General features: G+C 38.9%; 1 protein-coding gene across 2 annotated transcripts in view; it reads left to right on the top strand.

Annotated features, from left to right (window-relative positions):
• The first annotated feature begins 1,717 nt into the window (after positions 1-1,717).
• Positions 1,718-24,497, top strand: part of EMSY (EMSY transcriptional repressor, BRCA2 interacting) — a 224,437-nt gene continuing 201,657 nt past the window's right edge. For both annotated transcript variants that reach the window (XM_053708699.1, XM_053708698.1), the window contains exons 1-6: positions 1,718-1,863; positions 2,260-2,356; positions 9,109-9,208; positions 9,331-9,405; positions 18,621-18,796; positions 19,458-19,610. In XM_053708699.1, the coding sequence (XP_053564674.1) occupies positions 2,287-2,356; positions 9,109-9,208; positions 9,331-9,405; positions 18,621-18,796; positions 19,458-19,610 (574 nt within the window). In that variant the 5' untranslated portion in view covers positions 1,718-1,863; positions 2,260-2,286. The remainder of the gene's footprint in view (positions 1,864-2,259; positions 2,357-9,108; positions 9,209-9,330; positions 9,406-18,620; positions 18,797-19,457; positions 19,611-24,497) is intronic.

The following is a 24,497-nucleotide window of genomic DNA, read 5'->3' as shown; positions in this document are numbered from 1 at the left end:
CTATGAAGTGTGTGTATCTGCATGTATAAGTGTATGCTATGTAGTGTGTGTATCTGTATGTATAAGTGTATGCTATGTAGTGTGTGTGTATCTGCATGTATAAGTTTATGCTATGTAGTGTGTGTGTATCTGCATGTATAAGTGTATGCTATGTAGTGTGTGTATCTGTATGTATAAGTGTATGCTATGTAGTGTGTGTGTATCTGCATGTATAAATTTATGCTATGTAGTGTGTGTGTCTGCATGTATAAATGTAAGCTATGAAGTGTGTGTATCTGCATGTATAAGTGTATGCTATGTAGTGTGTATCTGCATGTATAAGTTTATGCTATGTAGTGTGTGTGTATCTGCATGTATAAGTGTAAGCTATGTAGTGTGTGTGTATCTGTATGTATAAGTGTATGCTGTGTAGTGTGTGTGTATCTGCATGTGTAAGTTTATGCTATGTAGTGTGTGTGTCTGCATGTGTAAGTGTAAGCTATGTAGTGTGTGTGTATCTGTATGTATAAGTGTATGCTATGTAGTGTGTGTGTATCTGCATGTGTAAGTTTATGCTATGTAGTGTGTGTGTGTGTGCATCTGCATGTATAAGTGTATGCTATGTAGTGTGTATCTGCATGTATAAGTTTATGCTATGTAGTGTGTGTGTATCTGCATGTATAAGTGTAAGCTATGTAGTGTATGTGTATCTGCATGTGTAAGTTTATGCTATGTAGTGTGTGTGTCTGCATGTGTAAGTGTAAGCTATGTAGTGTGTGTGTATCTGTATGTATAAGTGTATGCTATGTAGTGTGTGTGTATCTGCATGTGTAAGTTTATGCTATGTAGTGTGTGTGTGTGTGCATCTGCATGTATAAGTGTATGCTATGTAGTGTGTGTGTCTGCATGTATAAATGTAAGCTATGAAGTGTGTGTATCTGCATGTATAAGCAGTTTTAAAGAATCTATTATTAAATATCCAATTAAGATAAAAATATTAAGCACTGTCTCTGCAAAGGCTAATTAAATACAGAGCTCACATAGCTATACCAGTGGTTTGAGTTTGTATTTGATTTGCTGCCTAAGAGTATTAAAAGATATGACTTTATTTAGAATTTTATTTATATTACTTTGGTCTTATGATTTTTTTAAGCCCCGCCTCCGCTCCCACCCACCACATTTCAAATGTTTGCCGCAGGGGGTGGAGGTGTGTCTTTCTTTTGAAATGTTAGGAGGTATGTTACTGATACCGGAGTGCAAATATATGGCGCTTGCGTAAGCACAATATTGCACTCCATAATCTAGAACCTTATGTCTTATTCCTACAGACGTCAGATATCACATCAAACCCACACCTAAGGGTAGAGTTTTACAATGTTAGCCTGTCCGCATCAGGACACTAAAAACGGGACTGTCCCCAGAATAGTACGCATGTTAGATCCGTTCTTTTTCCTGTGTGGTAAGGTTGGTTATTGTTATTGCCCTGTCTGTCATGTAATGGATTAAAATGTTTTCCCTCCCCAATGTTGCTTGTTGCCTTGAACATTTTAAAACCATTATCTATCTAATTTATCTAACCAATATTCGGCGTCAATCCTCCAAGCATGTAGTAACACCAAGATGGCGCTATCACCCACAACCCAAATTTCTGAATTGACCATCTCCGGCTTCCATCCACTTTTCTCAAAACGTCGCAAGTACTAAATCAATACTCCATTTGGCTACGCATATCCGCAGCATGAACCAACCAATCCCTAATCAAAACTACAACTCCCGCGCATGCGCAATGCCCCCGGCGCGCCATCTTGACAGCGGGAGCTACTATCAAACAAACCGGATCGTAGCTTGCTTTTTAGGTTCCGCAAATCGGACCTTCCCCGTGAGGTGGGTGTGAGGAGAGATGTGTAGTAGCCGTGGTTTGGCTGAATTTATAGACGTTTATTGTGCGCGGTTTCCTTGAGTTTTCAGTGTAGATTCCCATGTATCTGTCACTCAGTGCTGGATCTCTTTTATTTATTTACACTGCAGCACTATGTGGCTTTGGTAAAGATTTGCTAAGACGATTATTACATGTGTGTTTTTATTTTACTCCCTGAATATAATTAAAAAAATATATATATATATTTTTTAAATAATTAAAAAAATAGTTAACACCTTGTCTGCCATGGGGCTGCAATGGATTGCGCTGTATTGCACCCTAATTAAGTTTAGGGGTTAATAAAAAGCTGCACTGTGTAAACACTGTTCTTTATTTTATTAAATGCATGTCCTTTTATACAGGGAAGGTCTGATGAATTGAGGGCAAGCATGCCTGTGGTGTGGCCCACCCTGCTGGATTTCAGCAGGGATGAGTGCAAAAGGATCCTCCGTAAACTGGGTAAGATAGCAGTAGTATTTCTATTATTTTGTTATATGCTCTGTGAATATGCGCATGCGCGCGTTTGCCCTGGCTGCTTTGTGTGAGTTTTCTGCTAACCACGCCCCCATTGACGTCACGTGGCTGGCAGCTAGTAAACATTGAGAGGTAGTGGCGGTGTGGCAGCAGTGAACATGACTTCAGATGTTCTGTAAACGCCTGCCAATCTACAGACAGACATTTGTATACATAATAATATATACAGGCAATGAACACAATGTCACACAGTAAGGCAGCAACCTTGGTTGCCATAATCTTTGATTATTTAAGCATTCTCTTTAATAGATAAATATATTTTCCTTATGTTTGTGTGTAGCAGTAGGTGGGCGTGCAGACTTGCTTCTCAGATTACATTATCTTTTAGATCTTAAATGTATTATTTTTTTCCCTTGATTTATGTGCAATTTACAATCTAATGTTACTCAGAAACTGAAAAGTATCTGTTATTTGTTGTACTTTTTAAAAAAATTTTTATTTGTGACCTTTAAATTCTAAAGACAATTGTCCCAAAATCTCAGAGCACGGCAGCTCTAGTTAAAGGGACACTCCAGGTTTTATTAAATTTTCATGATTCAGATACAGCCTGTAATTTTAAACAACTTTACAATTTACTTCCATTAAAAAAAATGTGCACAGTCTTTTATATTTACACTTTTTTTGAGTCACCAGCTCCTACTGAGCATGTGCAAGAACTCAGACTATACGTATATGCATTTGTGATTGGCTGATTGCTATCACATGGTACAGGGGGAGTGGAAATATACATAACTTTAAAATGTGTTAGAAAAAAATCTACTACTCATTTAAAATTCAGAGTAAATGCTTTTGTATTGTCTTGTTATCTTGCATTTGTTGATTATGCAAATCTGCTGTGCTTACTCGTCCTTTAAAGGGACAGTGGACACTTTGTGATTTTTATATGTAATGTTTAGTTATAAGAAACAAAACAACTGTGCATTATACTTTCATCATTTTTATTTTGCTTCTGAGGAATTTCTAATTCTCAGTACTTGAAATGCCCACTGCAGTTTTTCAAGACTACCTCTGCTATATATGTCTGCTTACTTGTCTTTTATTAGATAACACCTGCAAACAATGCACATTGTACTGAGATTATGGCAGCGAATGACATTGCTCTCTGCAGACTCCAGCCTGGATTGGCTCCTTCATCTAAGGCAAATGGAGGGTGGCGTTTGGCTATTGAAAAACAATTGCAGTACAAAAGATGTTTGTTTAGACTTTTAATACAGTCTTGGATAGCAAGTTTATGGTGTTATAGAAGGATCTGCATCTACAGGAATTGAGCTTTCCATTCATTTTGATTTATATTTAGTTCCTGGTAAAGGGATATGTCTACTTTTGCTTTGAAGCCCCATGACTGCTATATAGCTTAAAGGGACATGACATTTTTCATTCATTATTCAGGTAGAGAATACAATTTGATCAAATTTGCTTTGTTCTTTGTTGAACAGATATCTAGGTATGAAGCACTACATGACAGGAAATAGTGCTACCATCTAGTGCTCTTGCTAATGTATAATATTGTTGTAAATCTGCTGCCATATAGTGTTGCAGACACGTGCACACTCCTGAGCTTATATCCCGGCTTTTCAATAAAGAATGAAAAGAAAATTTGATAATAGAAGTTAATTGGGAAGTTGTTTAAAATTGTATGTTTTATTTGATCCATGAAAGAGAAGTGTTGTGGTTTTATGTCCCTTTAAAGAAAAGAAAAACAAGGGCTAAATGCTGGGCTAGAAAAATATTACTATAGTTTGTCAGTTAAAGGGACACTGAACCCAACTTTTTTCTTTCGTGATTCAGATAGAGTATGACATTTTAAGCAACTTTCATCCACCAATAAAAAAGTGCTGTCCAGGGTTCTCAACTTATAAAAAAGCTTATATGCCTTCTTTTTTCAAATATAGATAGCAAGAGAACGAAGAAAAATTGATAACAGAAGTAAATTAGAAAGTTGCTTAAAATGGCATGCTCTATCTGAATCGCAAAAGAAAAAAAATTGGGTTCGGTGTCCCTTTAAAGGGACATGAAACCCAAACATTTTCTTTCATGATTCAGATAGAGAATATCATTTTAAACAACTTTCCAATTTACTTCTATTATTTAATTTGCTTTTCTTGTTTTCCTTTGCTGAAAGGTTTATCTAGACAAGCTCAGGAGCAGCAGAGAACCTAGGTTCTAGCTGTTGATTGGTGGTTGCATATATATTTTGATTGTGATTGGCTCACCCATGTGTTAAGTTGGAAACCAGTAGTGCATTGCTGCTCCTTCAACAAATGATACCAAGAGAATGAAACAAATTAGATAATAGAAGTAAATTAGAAAGATGTTTAAAATTGTATTCTCTATCTGAATCATGAATGCAAAAATTTGGGTTTCATGTCCCTTTAAGGAAAAATGTTACTAGTCAAGGAATAAACCTGTTCAACAGTCTATTTTCATACCCAGCTGCAGAAATTTCTTACTATCCCTTGTTTATAGATCCATCACAGACAGTGAGCATGGAGTGTGTCAGAGGCGCAGAAATAGCAATAGCTGTCAGCCCTTCTTACTGTTTACATCTTGACAAAGAAACAGGTTACTTTAGTCTTTATGAAGTCCAGCAATAGAGGCGTGTAGATGTCAGTTTATCATTGTTTCATAGCTAATGCATTTTCTGTTCAGATGTTAGAGGCTGATGGGGGATAAGTTTGCACGATCGCCCTTATTCATGTGCTTTTGGTTTGACTGTGTAAAATCAACAGAAAAGTGACATAAAGAAATCCAAATGTTTAATTTGTAAAATATTTTAAAATTTTCTTGAAATACCTTTCTTATTTTGTTAATATTGTATGAAATGTCACTTAATGTTTTTTGTCACACTTAAAGGGACACTCAAGTCAAAATAAACTTTTATGACTCAGAGCATGCAGTTTTAAAGTGAATGTAAACTTTCATGAATGAGTGCCCGTTTTTTAAAAATCCTATTAAAAACAGGGGCACATTTTATTCATCAAAGTTTACATTTCACAGGTTTTGTTAAAATACTTTTCTTCTTGAAAGCCGGACCAGCGATTTCCCCCACCTGCCACTCGTCTCTTCATATGTCAGAAATGAAGAATCCGGCTTCCTCCAATCACGGCGTGGCCTCAGGGGGGGAAGCCGTGATGGGAGGAAGCCGGATTCTTCATTTCTGAATTAAGAAGAGACGAGCGGCCGGCGGGGGATCGCTGGTCCGGCTTTCAAAAAGAAAAGGTAACTATTTTAACAAAACCAGTGAAATGTAAACTTTGATAATGAAAGTGCCCCTGTTTTTAACAGGATTTTTAAAAACCGGGCACACATTCATCAAAGTTTACATTCACTTTAAGACCCTTTTCAATTTCAAATTGGCAAGAAACCAAATGGCACTACTTCTTATATAGATATTTAGAAAAAGCTGTTCATAACTCCTGTATTTAATAAGTTATTATAAACTCTGTCATACAGAGTAAATGAGTTTGTGGTGCTGTGTATTATGAAAACTTGAAACAAATTTATGGTGGATTGTAAAAATCTACCAGGAAAGAATACACATATAGCACTCCAGAGCTATTAGTATATGTATATAACCACAAATTTCGATGAAATAACTGTCTGTTATTCACAACAAATGATTAATTGGTAATCTTGGAGGTGAGAGGAAGGGAGGTCATAAAATATAACTTTTATTTACATATTTTCTTTAAAAAGGGGGGAAGAAACAAACAATTAAAAACACACACAATATAGACTCATGCGTAAGATAACCTTGTATATCTGTATATTAAATTGCCCTTTATGATTAGGGAATACGGTTAAGACCAATATAAGAGTCTGGACTGAAGGTGGTAATGGGAAAGTTGGTCTCCAGATGTACTGGTTGAATGGATCCACGATTATGAGTACAATAGCACGATTTATGGAACTGGTGGTCAAAATTGATCTTGATTGTGTGTCATAAACTCATATCAGTTGGTTTTACTATCTTAGACTAAACAAGTATACATCCACTATCAATTTAGTGCACTTAGTAGTTACTTCCATTGTCAAATTTTGCACAGTCTTTTTTTTATATACACACTTTCTGGGGCACAAGATCCTACCGAGCATGTGCACAAGCTCACAGGGTTTACATATTCAGTGTCTGTGATTGGCTGATCTCACATAATACAGGGGGCTAGAAAATGAGAGAAACCATACATTTGTCAGGAAAAAACTCTACTGCTTATTTAAAATTCAGAGTAAGTGTTAAATCATTGTCTCTTTATAATGCACTTGGTAATTATGTAATTCTACTCCATTGAGCGGTTCTTTAAAGGGATATGAAATCCAGAATGTTTCCTTCATGATTTAGATAGCATATTATTTTAGACAAATTTCCAATTTACTTCCATGCTCTCTGGCTGTTGATGTGTGGCTGCACATACATGCCTCTTCTCATTGGCTTACCAGTGTGTTCAGCTAGCTCCCAGTAGTGCATTGCTCTTCCTTCAACAAAGGGTACCAAGTGAATTATGCAATATTAATATAAGTACATTTGAAAGTTGTTTCAAATTGTATGCTCTATCTGAATTCATGAAAGAACATTTTTGGGTTTCGTGTCCCTTTAACTGCATGTTTCAATAATATAATTTAAAGAAGTCAACAGCTGTACAGCCATTGAATATTTAGAACACACTTATGTTTTTCCTAGGGTCCTCTGTATAATGCAAGGGCTACTGCATTAATATAGAAAAGGCTAGTAATAAAGGGACATTGCACTGTTCACTACCCTTTAATGTCTCCAAATGATCCCTTTTACCTGCTGGAATATATTAAACTGTTTACAAATCAATCCCTTTACCTTGTCATTTGTATGTCGAAACCACCACCTATACTGAGTATTTCAATGCTGCGGTATTGGCTATTAAAATATATGTAAAAGCCAGTAGCAGAAATCTACCTTCCAGTCAGGGGTTGGAGAGAAAGAGAGACCAACTCATTTTAAAGTGTGTTCCTGCTGAAACTTTGAATGTAATGAACATTAAATTATAAGATGCTTCTCTACACATTGTCCCCTTTAAGCATTGTGCTACATGTATTGGCAGGCACGTGTATCCTGTTTCACGTTTTCTAAAATAACACATTTGTATGCTTAACCAGTTATTTAGTTCTCTGAGCAGTGCATTTCTGCCCAAGTTTTTATTGTGACTACGTTTTGTAGAAGATTTCTGGAAATTGTGGCAAGAGCATCATTAGGTTTTTAGTTTTTTTTTTCTATTAAATTTTGGATGCCATTGTGTTAGCGAGGCTCTGTTTATGTATTATGGTCTGTCGGTTGTCAGTAGAATGCTGGGGTTCTGTCAGAATAGCGAATTCATCGGATTAGCAAACGGATAGCTTCCTCGCACTCTAATTAGAAAAACAAAATGCACATACTACTATATCTAGGCAATGCATAGATTTGGAAAGGAAGCTGTGTGAATTATATGCTTTACTATCACTCTGTCTGATAACAAATCCATACCGCGCATTCGCTCCTCATGGTAGTCACATTCCAAAGCGACTACGTCACAACCTAAAGTTCGCTCTTCTGATAGAACACTGTGCACACTAACAGCCGTTGGACACTTGTTACAGCGCATGCGGGAAATACAAACATATCCACATAATATATAATTTTTATCCTGAAGGATTAAACAACCAGTACATATTTGCATAATAAACAAATCCATGATAAAAGAATGATATAGCACTTTTAGTCTGAATATCAAATGAGTAGTAGATTTTTTTTTTTTTAATTTTTATCCCTGCCAAATTTCAAAGTTGTCAATTTCCACACCCCTGTATCATGTGAGAGCAATCAGCCAGTCACAAATGAATGTATTGTGAATTCTTGCACATGCTCAGTAGGAGCTGGTGACTCAAAAAAAATTAAATATAGAGACTCTGCACATTTAGTTAATGGAAGTAAATGAGAAAGTTATTTAAAATGTCTGCTCTATCTGAATTACACTTACATTTTGGCAAGAGTGTTCCTTTAAGTCTTGGGTGTGAGATTGCTGCAGTCCTTTAGCTGCTGAACAATGCAAATTCATTTCTGCTAACCCCATACAGTGCCTCTGCCCATAGTTTGTCTGAATGTCAGCAAAGACATTCCTCTGTAGCTGCTGAGTTTGACATGGAAGTATTCTAATGGACTATTATATAAAGCCTTGGTCTGTTTAACTACATAAAAAATATATATATACAATTATTCTCCTGTTTTAATGAATTCCAAATGATCAATTTTACCCGCTGGAGTGTATTATTGTTTACACATAGATCCTTTAACTTTTTATTTTGTTATTTGAAATAGTTGCTTTTGCCTGTGTCTTTTCTGTCCTGCAAAGCTGTTTCTCCAAAATGTAAGACTTTCTTGTGAGCAATGCACCTTTTCTATTACTACATTTTGCATTACAATTCTGTGATGTTAGACCAAGAGCAAAGGAAACAATTTTATTCAAGGCATTTTGAAAACTTAAAATTTGTTTCTCTTTGTAGCTAATCTGCAATGTGATTTTTCAACTGCTGCAGTATATTATAAAACTTTAAAAATTGCTTTATTATCTAGTTAATTAACAGATTTCAATTGAGCTGTTGCTTTAGTGTAACCACCTAATTTTTTTGTAATGGTTGTGTTTTTATGGATTCCACATCTCTCTCACTGTTAGAATTGGAGGCGTACGCCGGTGTTATAAGTGCTCTCCGCGCACAGGGAGACTTATGCAAGGAAAAGAAAGACCTTCTTGGAGAACTATCCAAAGTTTTAAGGTACCACCCTCCTCCTGATTTACGGTATTTTTCCATTTGAAAAACATAAACTGCCATTTTGGATACCGAGATAAACTATTTTGTTTAAAATTGCAAAATTAGTAATGCAAAATTTCTGTTAGTATTTCAACAGAGCGACATCGAGCAGAGGTACGCAGGGCAGTGAATGATGAACGCCTCACAACAATCGCACACAAGTGAGTAGGGAACCTTACGTTAATCTGTGTATGATAATCAAGTAAAAAACAATCAGTTTTAGACAATCTTTATAGAATGTTTCTTCATATTTTCTTTTTATTTATTTATTTTTATTTCTGCAACCATCGTTTTGAAAGCTTGACATTCTTCGTGCATTTAGATTTCTCTAAATCCTATTAAAATGTATTGTTAAAAGCAGACAAAATTCAGTGACTGTGATATCCCAGTCTGCTCTACTAAGCACATTGGTGCTGCCTCACTTGTGAGTATTCTGACATCCAATAAAGCCAACAGATAGCTCAGCATGCTAACCCTAAGGCAAGGGTTGCAGGTTCGATCCCAGACGAGGTCTACTCAGCCTTTCATCCTTCCGAAATCAATAAAATGAGCAGTGCCTTGAGACCCTTATGGGTGATTAGCCACGCTTTACAAGTACCCAATACCTACATACATACAATACATTGTTGGCTGTTATTTAAACGCCCACAGGTGCCCTCCTGTGTTTGTTTTTTACACAAAGTTCAGAATTCAGTGGTGTCTAAGAGAGTGTTTGCTTATTGTTATGAACAATGGAGCATAGAATATTGATGCACCAAAGCAGTGGTTAGGGGAATATTTATTACGCTGTTCACATCTTATGATTGCAAGCACATGTGAGTTTTGGTAAACAGCATTTATATATACTGAGGGCACCCCTATTACTTTTATTTTACAATATTTTATTACACTACCTTACTAATTTTGCTCTGTTTGGGATGGCAGACGTAAATAATAAATGAAACCTAAAACCGTATGGGATTTTTGGACATTTGTAACACTTAGGGCTCGATTTATCCCCCTCTTTGACCGCTGCTTCCTGCCATGTTCTCCACCTTTTAGGTGGAGTATTTTAATTTCTCTTCTGACTGTTTGACACCTCCTGCCTGTGCGCGATTGGCTGTGTGCGTGCAGGTATGCACAGGAGTGCTCGTGGGCAATGGTAAATGCGGGCAGGGGATTGCTGCCCACCAGAGGAGGTGGGCAGTCAGGGGCGAATATGTACGCCCCTATCTGCCATGGGATGATAATTGGAGCCCTTAGTGGGAGGGATTTTGTTGTACTCTTTAAATTCTGCCTGTTACAGACTCAGAACTTTGGTACCTTCTGGTTTAAGTAAAGCAGTACTGTAATGTACTTTTCTGTGATGGTCAGCCCTTGTTATAATAAATATACTTATATTGGATCAGTCTGTTCCTGATGTGATGTATTGTCAGGATAAGGATAGAAATATTCCTTTAAAACTTATGGCAAAGTCCTAGTTCTATACAGTGTTAGTACTATCCTATAATTACCAACTGTTTATTGTCTCTCAGAGCTTTACTATTTGCTGACTTATTTATTTTGGAGGTTGCCAGCTGATCCTAAAAAAACTGAGGAACCATAAAACCGAGCATAAATCACTCCAGTTTGAAAGAATCTCATTTCAGAGTGCACGGTGTTAATTGACCACATTTAGTGCTAAAACAGAGGTGTTTGTTTGCTGGTTTATCTCTGACAAACTATTGTATTAATCTAATTTTAGTTATGTTTACCCCAACATTTTCTTACATGATTCAGACCGAACATGCAGTTTTAAACAACTTTCTAATTTACTTCTATTATCAGTTTTTCTTTCTCTTTTGTTGAAAAGCAGGGACATAAGCTTATGAGCGGCCTATAACTGGAGCACTATATGACAGTAGTTGTGGAAGAATGTTATCCATTTGCATAGCACAAGATGGGCAGCACTATGTCCTGCCATGATGCCTACCTAGATATTTCCAACACAGAATTTCATGGAAACAAAACAAATTTGATAATAGAAGTAAATTGGATATTTTTTAAAACTGGTACGCTCTATCTGTTTTTGGGACTCATATCCTTTTTAAAATCAATTTTGGCTTGGGTCATGCCTGGCTAATATTCACCAGTGATAACCCCCCTTGGAAAAAGGGGGTGGACAAAATTGACCCCTCCCCTTTTTACTACCTTTAAAAATGGCTTTTACTTTGATGGTCCCTCCATTCATAGTTCTGTCCATCACAGAATATTGTAGGATAGCTAATATATTCACTCTATAACTCATTCATAAGGGTTATACATATAGTTGCAACAACCCCATTCTGCTTTGGAAGAGTTGCATACACATGAATACCTGACTACTGCTTCAAGTATTTTTTGTTGCAGCTAAATATACAGTAAATTTAAAAACATTTGCTTAAAATTAAAATGAACTCTGTATATTTTCCTGCATTATTATGCATCATTCGTTAATGTGTGCAGCTATTTATAGCCGGTAAAAGGACTAAATAATATGGCAAATCAGGGACGATAAACTTTAAATAAATGTCTATACTGCATATGAATAAGGAGCACTATTTAAATATTGAAATATGTTTGTTTGAATAACGGTTACGTTAAAGCTAATAGGGAGAGCCTGGTCTCTGTACAACAGGTTTGTAAGGACTGCAAGCTCACTGGCTAATTCATTGACAAGCCTCACAAACACAAAAACTAAACGTTTTCTTATATTTTATAACTCAAAAAATAAAAGCCTGCAATACCTTTTTAAAATTGGCCTCTCTTAGATGGAACAAAGAAAAAAGGAAGTATGTGCCTCTTTAAAGAGACAGTCAAATTTAAAATGTTTGTTTAAAAAGATAGATAATCCCTTTATTACCCATTCCCCAGTTTTGCTTTACCAACACAGTTATATTAATATACTTTTATCCTCTGTGATTACCATGTATCTAAGCATCTTCTGACAGCCCCCTAATCACATGGCTATTTATTTGCATTTTAGTCAATCAGTGCAGTGTCATGCACAACTCCACAGGAGAGAGCACAATGTTATCTATATGGCCCACATGAACTAGAAGTCCCTTGTTTTGAAAGCTAATAAAAAGCATGTGATAAGAGGCTGTCTTTAGTGGCTTAGAAACAGGCAGGCATTTAGAGGTTTAAATGCTATAAAGTATATTAATATAACAATGTTGGTTGTGCAAAGCTGGGGAATGGGTAGTAATGTTATCTATATTTTTAAACAATAACAATTTTGGTGTTGACTGTTCCTTTTAAATAGGTTTGTCCTACATAATCAGCTCTTGTTGAAATTTTAGTTGTGAATCTCAAGATACTTTTTAACCCTGTGACATTGTTACCATTGAATTTATTACTGTCCCTAACTGGCCTTCTCCGAAGAAATATTAGAAGAACAGGGTTTTAAACCTAATAGTAGCTCAGGTTACAACCACATGGTGCTAATTACTTTATAGAGACTAAAAGTTTACACTTATTTATTTAAAGGGCCGTTAAAAAATGACTTTCAATAATTCTCAATTGGAGGATTGGACTAATTACGGATATAAAGTTTAGCTTTGAAAACTGTAAAATTATACATTTAGGAAAGCAAAATCTAAATGTTAGTTACAGACTCAATAACACTTTACTGACTGTTTCAAATGAGGAACGGGACTCAGGAATTATTTCATATGATATAAAATTAAGTGAACAATGTAGTATTGCAGCGAGTAAGGCCAGCAGAATGCTTGGTTGTATTGGTAGAGGTTTTTGCAGCAGACATAGTAAGGTTCTTATGCCACTTTACAGATCATTACTTAGACTGTACCTTGAGTATTTCGTTCAGTTTTGGAGGCCATATCTCCAGAAGGATACACAAAAACCTGGAATCTGTGCAAAGAAGGGCTACTAAACTGGTACATGGTCTAAAAATAAAACGTACCAAGTGAGGCTCAGTGACCTAAACATATATAGCTTAGAGGAGAGAAGGGAAAGAGGTGATAGGATAGAAACTTTCAAGTATATTAAGGGTCTTGGCAAAGCTGAGGCTGTATTTTTCATAAAAAGAAAAATTTAAGAACAAGGGGTTATGATCTCAATCTGAAGGGAAGTAGATTCAGGAGTAATTTGAGGAAACACTTATTTACAGAAAGAGTGGTTGATTAATGTAATAAACATCCACAGGAAGTGGTAATGATAAACACTGTCAGGCACTTTATGAATGCCTGGGACAAGCATAAGGCTTTCTTTCCTATGGCATGGAGAGTGCACAAAACATTTGTGATTACTAGTGGGATATTCACTCCTGGCCAGCAGGAGGCGGCAAAGAGCACCCCAACAGAGCTGTTAAGTATCACTTCCTTTACCCATAACCCCCAGTCATTCTCTTTGCATTGATCATGGGAGGATGGTGTCTGAAGATTATTTTAATCCTTATATGGGTACTTTTCCCTGCAAGCAAGGATTGGGGTCTAGCTGTGTCCATGTCATTCTCTTTAGTAAGAGTAATGGTGACTATTAGTAGTTAGGAGACGGCAAGATGGTATTTGCTTAAACTTCTAACATTATTGCTACCCCTTTTATAGAAACCAGGGTTGGTTACTCTGTTCTTTCTTTTCTATAGGTCCCTGGTAAAAATGGAGAAGCTGCCACACCTCAGAAAACAGCTCCTGCCTGACACAGCAGGATCCACAGGTAAGTGCTTTCCTTCTAGGTTTAAAGGTACTGGCACTAAAGGGATTAAATCCTTGTGGAAAGCATTTGAATCTGTTTTAGGGGCACTGCTTATATGTGAAAGGAGGCATCATATTTTATTGGGGCTCAGAGATGGAGAGTGTATGTAGTGTTTGACAGGTGTTTGTTCTACTTTTAACTTGTTGCAATCGCTTTTCAGCTCAGCTTATTTGGTCCAATCACTTTTGCTATGGTGCTGATGGTTTTCACGCCGTTTTTGTTTGGCGCAATTTAAAAAATAAATATATATATATATATATATATATATATATATATATTATATTATATATATATTCCTCGGCACTTCCGAATTTCGGCTTCTCTGTTAAGATTGGAGTTTGCTGCGACGAATGTGGTGGTTGCAGTTTCCTGTCTACAGTTGCAAGTGGATTTGGGCTTTTCCGGTAGCAAGGAGTGTATTTTGCTACCGGGTGTGTCTGGTTTTTGGTACTAGTGGGATAGCAACTTCTGGAGGGGTAAGACCTCGGCAGAGCTGAGGGTTTTAGGTGCTTATTTATGTTTTATTGCTTCATATAAATAAACCTAATTTGTCTTTTTTTTTTTTTGGCATTTTAATTTTTTTTGTTAATTGCTAGGAACTGATACCCAAGTATGAACACTAATGCTGAAGTTGATTATTTTGAAAAATGCTTATTCTGTTTGGAGGCTAAGATAATTCCTCCTGTACAGTTTTTTACTCTTCATGTCTAAATAAAACCTTTATGTTTAAAGATAAGATGTCTCTCCCTTAGCCTCCTGTCTCTCAGTATAGTGTTATCCTAGCTACGCCTCAGCTTTCCTCTCAAGCTTCACATGCAGTGCCCTTTGGTTCCTTTCAACCTCCTGGGGGTGTTTTTTTTTTTTTTACCTGGGGATTTCGCTGCGCAGATTACTACTGCTGTTTCTGCAGCTTTATCAGCTTTTCCAAAGGTTTCTGGTAAGCGTAAGAGGAAATCTAAACATATTGATGTTAGTAGGGCTGACTCCGCTTATTCTGCGTTAATCCGTTTGTCTCAGTTATCTGATGAGGCTGATTCTTCAGTGGCTTCTGAAGGGGGAATTGTCAGATTCTGATACTGTAGTGACCAATTCTGCAGATTCAGAGGAGATTAATTTCAGATTTAAGTTAGAACACCTTTGAGTTCTTTTGAAGGAGGTTCTTGCTACTTTGGAAGAATCAGACGCATCTGTTGCAGAGAATCCAGAAGTCTAGTAAGCTTAATAGGGTATATGATGTACCCTTATCTGTGGAAGTATTTCCAGTTCCAGACCGTATGACAGATATTATAACTCAGGAAAGGGATAAACCAGGGATTCCTTTTTCCCAGCCCCCTTTTTTTAAAAAGATGTTTCCTGTTGCTAAGGCTATTCGTGATTTGTGGTGCACGGTGCCCAAGGTAGATGGAGCTATCTCTACTCTGGCTAAGTGAACTACTAGTCCTACTGAAGATAGTTGTTCTTTCAAGGATCCCATGTATAAGAAGCTTGATGCTTTTTTGAAGAAGATGTACTGTAAATTCATCGGGGATTACAGTGGCAACCTGTTGCTAGTATTGCTACAGTTGTGGGTGCAGCATCTTATTGGTGCGATGGCTTACCTAATCTTATCCTAGAAGAGACTAATATAGAGGAGATCAAGACAGGATCAAGGCTATCAAGCTAGCCAAGTTCTTAGGCTGGGTGCTAATATTTTTGGTTTTACTGTTTTAGCTCGCAGAGCTCTGTTGTTGGTCTGCAGATGTTACATCCAAGTCCAGGCTTTTATCTCTGCCTTATAAGGGTAAAACCTTGTTTGGACCAGGTCTGACAGAAATAATTTCTGACATTACCGGTGGAAAGGGTTCTTTCCTACCTCATGATAAAAAGAATAGACCCAAGGGTTGCCAGAATTCTAATTTTCGTTCCTTTCATAATTTTAAGGGACAGAAGTCTTCCTCTTCCAAGTTGGATCAATCCAAGTCTTCTTGGGGGTCCAATCAGCCTTGGAATAGGGGGAAGCAAGCCAAGAAGCCTTCCGTTGATTCTAAACCTAAAGTGTCTCAACCATTTCCTTAGGGTTCCGTCCTCCAAGATGGAGACCATCCGTTCTATTCTTCCTTTGGTCCAAGAGGGTCAGTTCATGACAACCATAGATCTGAAGGAAGCATATCTGTATGTTCCTATTCTGGGATTCTAGGGGCTCTTCTGGCAATGTTGAGGTCCCAGGGTATTGCTGTTGCGCCTTATCTAGACAACATTCTAGTTCAAGCGCCATCTTTTCATCTAGCAAAATCTCATACCGAGATGATGATGTCTATTCTACGTTCCCACGGGTGAAAAGAGTTCCCTTGTTCCAGATACAAGGGTGTGTTTCTCGGTAACAATCAGATTCCCTGTCCATGCAGATTTTTCAGAAAATCCAAACTTCATGTTTCTTGCCTTTCTCTCCAGTCTGCTATTCGTCCATCTGTGGCTCAATGCATGGAGGCGATTGGACTGATGGTTGCCTCTATGGACATCATTCCTTTTGCTTGGTTCAATCTGAGACCTCTGTAACTATGCATGCTCAGTCAATGGAATGGGGACCACTCGGATCTCTCGCAGAAGATAAATTTGGATTCCCCAACAAGTATCTCTCTCTCGTGTTGGATTTAACAGGACCATCTATCTCAGGCACATGCTTCCTGAGGCCTTTCTGGGTGATTGTGACCACGGATGCCAGCTTGTTAGGCTGGGGAGCAGTTTGGAGTTTCTTAAAAGCACAGGGTCTGTGGACTCCAGATGAGTCATCTCTTCCAATAAGTAACTTGAATGTTGTGTGTGCTCTTAAATTTTATCTTCAAGCAACTAAAATTTTTTGGCAGACTTCTGCCCTGTTTGTTGTTTTCTCTGGTAAGGGTAGGGGTCAGAAGGTCATTTTTACCACTCTTTCTCTCTCTGGTTGAGAAGTGTTATCAGTTTAGATTATGAGACAGCTGGACAGCAGCCTCCTGAGAGAATTACAGCTCATTCCACTAGAGTTGTTTCTTCTTCATGGGCTTTCAAAAATGAAGCTTCTGTTGAGCAAATCTGTAAGGCGGCCACTTGGCTCTCCATACAGACTTTTTCCAAATTCTACAAATTTGATACTTTTGCCTCAGCTGAGGCTTCTTTTGGGAGAAAAGTTCTTCAAGCGGTGGTGCCTTCAGTGTAGGTTACCTGTCTTGTTCTCCCTCCCTATTCATTCTGTGTCCTCTAGCTTGGGTATTGGTTTCCACTAGTAATTAGAATGTTTTGTGGACTCTTCGTGTCATAGGAAAAAACCCAAAATTTATGTTTACCTGATAAATTTCTTTCTTTCCGGGCATGGAGAGTCCATGTCCCCCCCTTATTCTATTTAAGACGGCAGGTTTTTTTTTTTGTATAGTCCTCAGGCACCTCCTATACCCTTGTGTTATCTTCTTTTTCCGTTTCCCTTCGGCCGAATGACTGGGGGTTATGGGTAAGGGAAGTGATACTTAACAGCTCTGCTGGGGTGCTCTTTGCCTCCTCCTGTTGGCCAGGAGTGAATATCCCACTAGTAATTAGAATGTTTCGTGCACTCTCCATGCCCGGAAATACATTTATCAGGTAAGCATAAATTTTGTTTTCCTACCAACTAGATAAGTTTATACTTTTAGGAAATATTGGGCAGACTTAATGGGCCTATGGTTTTAAGACTATCGACCCTAGACTACTGTGTGTAAAACACACTGTAGAAATACCGATCAGGACTCTCAGAGCACTGCTGTGCCTGAGCAGAAAAGCTAGTTTGACATTTGAATCGCGCGACTAGTGCTGCTGGTTGGATCAGAGGCGGTTTCCACTCTGGACGAGCAGTGCTCTGCGTGTCCAAAGCGTTATTTCTACTGTGTGATTAACCTCTTTACGAGAGTTAAAACCGCAGTAGTCTAGGGTCTTAAAAGGACATGCTCTGATTAAAGCACATCATAATATTATTATATATTATTTTTTTTTTACTATAATGGCCCTTTAATTATTAAGCGACTAATATTTTAAATTGTGTGTATATTATTCTCAGACTGTTTACTTTAAATACATTGTTATATCTAGCATTTAGTTAGTATTTGATATCCCTTTAACTGGTATTAGCAACAACAATCTTCCTAGATTTGAATGGAGATGTTTGATACAGTAACATGAAAGTGGTAACTGAAATGCACAGCAGTGCATTTTATATCCAATTAAGTGTTTGCTGTATAATTTTGATCCAATGAGCAGCGCTAGTTATATGGGTGAGTTGCATGACTAGCGCTGTTCGCTGGATCAACAGCAGTTTTTGCTCAGGACCAGCAATGCTCTGTGGGTCCACAATTGTACTTCTACTATGTGTTTAACCCTTTGGGTGGTTAAACACACAAAGATGCAGGCTAATGAATTAGAGCATATTTTTTTTTTTTACTATAGTGTATAGTACGTCAATTGCTACAAATTACATGTGCACCTGCACAGGTGACACATTTGCATTTTTGGCTGCAGGTGATGAGCAATTTATCACATGTGCCTTACAAAAAGCTTCTGATATTCATGGCTGCGTATTTCAGTGTAGATATAAAAATGTATTCTATTTTTTCTTTTATTGGACTCTCTTGCATGCACTGTTTTGTCCATTTATATTTTATTTTCTATGCACTTGATTTTCCAGTATGTCTGGTCCAAACAGCTCTTCGGAGTGGTCCATTGAAGGCCGACGTCTGGTACCACTGATGCCACGACTCGTCCCCCAGACGGCATTTACAGCCACTGCCAATGCTGTTGCCAATTCTGCTGGACTGCACAACTCTGCCCTACCAGATCCTGCGGAAACTGGGAACAAGGAAGGTGAGCGTCCCTTGATACATTGCTCATTACAACATTTTGTATTGGTCCATCGCTTTTTAAATGTGTAGACTTAGAGGGACATGAAACACAAAATGATTCTTCAGATGGAGAATACAATTTTAAGAAAGGGTTCAGTTCACTTTTTTTAAAATTCGATTTGTTGTTGTTCTTTGTTGAAGCGATATCTAGATAGGAGGTACCGTGCACAACATGACAGGAAATAGTGCTGCCAACTAGTGCTTTTGCTAATGTATAACATTGTTGCAAAACTGCTGCCATAGAGTGCTGTAGGCACGTGCACGTGCACACTCCTTTCTGCTTTTAAACAAAGGATAACATGAAAACAAAGACAATTTGACAATTGAAGTACATTGGAAAGTTGTTTAAAATTGAATGTTCTATCTTAATCATGAAAGAGAATTATTATTTTTTTGTGTTATGCCCCTTTAATGTTCTAATGAAGAGGCTGTGCTGACTTGGCTGTATCACCAGATTGGTTCCAGTTCTTGCTTTCAATAAATCAGACTACATTTCCGCTTTATATTTATTGTCCTTCTAGTCATGCAAATGCTGATTTACTGTTTTTGTTGTTTTTTGTTTGTGTATGTTCCATTCTAACAATATTTACCATATTCACACAAATAATTTTCTTTTCCTCTAGTGGTTGTCTGCTACTCTTATACAAGCACGACGTCCACCCCCACATCAACGCCTGTGCCCAGTGGTAGCGTGGCTACGGTAAAGTCCCCTCGCCCTGCCAGCCCAGCATCGAACGTTGTTGTTCTCCCCAGTGGCAGCACAGTTTATGTCAAAAGTAAGAAAAGCCTCATTATTTATGGTCTGTGCAGTTTGTAAATGTTTTCCATGTATAAACTTTTGATCCGAAAAAATATGCGGAGTGGACTTCACTTCTGAAGTGTAGGCTATGCTGGAAACTAGCAAAAACTCATTCATTTCAAGAGGGAATTACGGAAGATATTATTTTAGATAAAAACAGTTTTTACTGAAAATATGCCTATGGGTATTAATAAAAATAAAAAACTAGTTTTTCTTTCTAATGATACTGTGAGTCCACGGATCATCTCTAATTACTATTGGGAATATCACTCCTGGCCAGCAGGAGGAGGCAAAGAGCACCACAGCAAAGCTGTTAAATATCACCTCTCTTCCCTCCAACCCCAGTCATTCTCTTTGTTTACGTTAAGAGCAAGGAGGTGGTAAAGTTTAGGTGTCTGGAAGAAGATTCTTCAAAATGTTATTATTTTTCAGCAATGCAAGTTTGTTCTGTTTTTTCCTGGGGTGTAGCCGTAGTCCATGTCGGTCTCTTCAGTAGAACAGTGGCTTTAAAGGGACAGTTCACCCAAAACTTTCTCCTTTTTACCTGCTAGAGTGTATTAAATTGGTTGCAAGTGGCTCCTTTACTCCTATTTCAGCATTTGAAATAGCTGATTTAGCTTGTGGTTTCCCAACCTATACTGAAAGTTTTGATACTGGCGTATACGCTATTGACAAGCCTAAGTAAACACAGCCAGCAGAAGAGATTGCACTCCCAGTGGGATGCAGGATAGTTAAGTAATAAAATGATAATTTTCCATTGTTCTCTCTATGTATTGAGCTTTGGTGTTCCAGACAAATATAAGATAAGGAAGCAAGTCTGTGTACATAAAAGTGATAACATAATGAGATCTGATATTACCTGAAGCTCAACCCATTGTAATGGGCTGTGGTTTCAAAGCACAAAACCAGCTACTTCAGATACACAAATAAACCCGAAAATGCAATTTCTCAAATATTTTATACTCTGCAGTTGGTATAACAAGTCATTTAAAATACATTTATGGAAAAACAATTTTACAGTGTACTGTCCCTTTAAGCAATTGGGAACTGGTGAGGTATAATCCTCACTGCGCCTTCCAAATAGTTATTGCTGCCCTAACTTGAAAGCCTGAGTAAGATTACTCAGTCTTTGTCTATTTTCCACAGTTCCATGTGAGGGAGCATGCCTCTCAAACCTAGTGAGCTGCCCTGCTGCTCACTAGGGGATGAGTGTTTGCAGGCACTGGGAACGAGGAGACATAGGCTCAGTTATGTGTGGTGTATTTTTACTTGCTCCCGGCGGCTCTACTTCAGAGTACAATTATGCCGGCCGGGAGGTTAGTTTTAAAACGCCCATGATGAGGGGGCGGGGCTAACTGAGGCGGCAAGGTTTCTGTTGCGCGCCTTTTCTCCTTCACTTCCTGTGTTCTGGTCTGGAGGGGAGACATTCTTGTTGCAACCTTGCAGTTTGGTAAAAGGTACTACTGTTGCCGGACGTCGTTTTCAGTGCTCTGGAAGTCCAGAATTCATCTACAGTAGCAATATTGTCTCCGGTGTCGTCAGGGCAGGTAGGCACCTTTGTTTGCATTGAAAAATAAAGCGGTTACGTTTTAACATTTTAAGGGACAGTAACTTTTTTTTTTTTTTTTGTGTGTGTTAATTTCAGACTAAAATATAAGTATATTTATTTATAATTTGTTCAATTCTGAGTAAAGATGGACCAAGAGGCCCTGCAAAATGTCACTTGTTCTTTGTTTTGATGCGAACGTGGAACCACCAATCCCTTTCTGTTCCTCATGACTTTTTTTTCTGAGCCAGCATTGTCTAACGCGGATGCTGTTCAGAGGTCTCCTGACAATGTTCAAAATATACCGCAGCTTTCTCCTCAAGTGTCCCAAATGTTATTGTCCACACATGCAGTGCCCTGAGCTTCCTCTCAAGCTCCGCCTGGAGTTATGTTGCAAGACATTGTTACCCTCATGTCTTCTGCGGTATCTGATGCGCTGTCTGCCTTTCCCATGTTGCAGGGACAGTGCAAGAGGAAATCTATGGATTCAGTGAGTAAGGTTTCTGACGCAGAAGTATCTATTCCGTATGTTCCTTCCCAGAAATCTGAGGAGGAGGATACTTCGGTAGCATCTGAGGGGGAAATCTCAGACTCAGACAGTGTAATTCCTTCTTTTGATGCTGAAGTGGTATCATTTAGATTTAAGCTGGAACACCTTCTTTTGTTACTTAAGGAGGTTTTGGCTACCTTGGACGACTTAGACACTACTGTTGTAGTCAACCATAAGAAGTCTAGTACGCTAAACAAGTATTTTGATGTACCTTCCATGGTGGAGGTTTTCCATGTACCAGATCGGGCTACAGAGATTATTGCTAGGGAATGGGAGAGACCTAGTATTCCTTTTTCTCCATCCCTTATTTTTAAGAAGATGTTTCCTATTGCTGACTCTATCAAGGAGTCTTGGCAGACGGTTCCCAAGGTGGAAGGGGCAATTTCCATAGATAATTCCCATAGATAATAGTTGTTCCTTTAAGGATCCTATGGATAAGAAGTTGGAGGGGTTGCTTAAAAAGATGTATGTACACCAGGGTTTTCAATGGCAACCTGCAGTGTGTATTGCTACCGTCACCAGCGCGGCGGCATACTGGTTTGATGCGCTGTCTGATTCTATTCAGACCGACACTCCACTTGAAGAGATCTAGGATAGAATCAAGGCCCTTAAGTTGGCCAATTCCTTTATTATGGATGCTTCACTTCAGGTTATCAAGCTGGGAGCAAGGATTTCTGTTTTTGCCATTCTGGCCCGCAGAGTTTTATGGTTGAAGTCCTGGTCTGCGGATGTTTTAGTCTAAGCTTTTGGAGATTCTTTACAAGGGTAAGACCTTGTTTGGGCCGGACTTAGCTGAAATTATTTCTGACATTACGGAGGGAAAGGGTCATTTCCTCCCTTAGTATAAGAGGAATAAACAAAAGGGATGTCAGAGTAATTTAGTTCCTTTTCGGAACTTCAAAGGTAAGCCTTTCTCTCCCTCTGCCAAACAAGGGCAGTCCAAACCTTCCTGTAGGACCAACCTGTCTTGGAGCAAGGGTAAGCAATCTAAGAAGCTTGTTAATGACTCAAAGTCAGCATGAAGGCTCTGCCCCCGATCTGGGACCGGATCTTGTGGGGGGCAGGCTTTCCTTATTCGCTCAGGCCTGGGTTCGGGATGTTTCAGACCCCTGCGCGGTGGACATCGTGTCCCAGGTATACAAACTAGAGTTCAAGACCTTTCCTCCCAGAGGCAGGTTTCTACTCTCAAGATTATCTGTAGACCAGATAAAGTGAGGCATTCTTACACTGTGTTCGAGACTTCTCCGACCTAGGAGTGATGGTTCCTGTTCCAATGCAGGAACAGGGTCTGGGATTTTACTCAAATCTGTTCGTGGTTCCCAAAAAAGAGGGAGCTTTCAGACCAATTTTAGACCTCAAAAGTCTAAACAAGTTCCTCAGAGTACCATCCTTCAAGATGGAAACTGTTCGTTCCATTCTTCCCTTGGTTCAAGAGGGTCAATTCATGACAATAGTAGATTTAAAGGATGTGTACCTGCATGTTCCTGTCCACAGGGATCATCACAAGTTTCTGTGATGCGTCTCCTTTTCTAAATAATATTAATAATATTTATTCAAAGGGCCTGGGATCCCTGTTGGGGGTGGTCCGGTTGCGGGTCATTGCAGTGGCGCCTTTTCCTGGACGACATTCTGGTTCAGGCGCCATCCTTTCAACAAGCGAACTCCCACATGGAGATGTTGTTGTCCTTTCTGCGTTCTCATGGATGGAAGGTGAATTTGGGAAAGAGTTCCTTAATTCCAGCTACAATGGTAGTGTTCTTGGGAACCATAATAGATTCCCTATCATTGAAAATATTTCTGGCAGAGGTCAGAAAATCAAAAAATCTTCGACTCTTGTCTGGCCCTTCAGTCCTCTCTACAATGTATGGAGGTGATCGGTCTGATGGTAGCTGCCATGGACATCATTCCGTTTGCCCGTTTCCACCTCAGGCCTCTGCAGTTATGCATGCTCAGGCAATGGAACGGGGATTATGCGTTCTGTCTCCGCGATTACTTCTGGATCAGGTGACGAGCTTCTCTTCCTTGGTGGATGTCTCAGTAACATCTCTCCCAGGGAACCTGCTTCTGCAGACCCACCTGGGTGATTGTGACAATGGACGCCAGCCTGCTGGGATGGGGAGCAGTCTGGTACTCACTAAAGGCTCAGGGGACATGTACTCGGGAGGAGTCTGTTCTCCCCATAAACATTCTAGAGCTGAGGGCAATCGTCAATGCTTTTCTGGCCTCAGCTTCAGCCCGGTTTATCAGGTTCTAGTCAGACAACATAACTTCAGTGGCTTACATCAACCATCAGGGAGGAACTCGGAGTTCCTTAGCCATGACAGAGGTAGCCAAGATTATTCAGTGGGCGGAGACCCACAACTGCTTTCTATCTGCGATCCTCATTCCAGGAGTGGACAATTGGGAAGCGGATTTCTGAGCAGACGGACCTTTCACCCGGGGGAGTGGGAACTTCATCCAGGTGTTTGCCAACTTGATTCTCAAATGGGGACAGCCGGAGCTGGATCTCATGGCATCTCGACAGAATGCCAAGCTCCCGAGGTACGGGTCAAGGTTAAGGGTTCCTCAGGCTGTACTGATAGATGCTCTGGCGGTTCCTTGGAATTTCAGTATAGCATACCTATTTCCTCCGTTCGCCCTCCTTCCTTGGGTTATTGCTCAAATCAAACAGGAGAAGGCGTCAGTGATCCTCATTGCACCGGCGTGGCCTTGCAGGATCTAGTCTGCAGACCGTGTGGAGATGTCTTCTCTTCCACCTTGGCGACTTC

The sequence above is a fragment of the Bombina bombina genome, chromosome 3, assembly GCF_027579735.1.
Source record: "Bombina bombina isolate aBomBom1 chromosome 3, aBomBom1.pri, whole genome shotgun sequence".
In the NCBI taxonomy this organism is placed as follows: Eukaryota; Metazoa; Chordata; class Amphibia; order Anura; family Bombinatoridae; genus Bombina; species Bombina bombina.
Note: the sequence above shows the minus strand (reverse complement) of the source record. Positions and strands in the feature narration are given on the sequence as shown.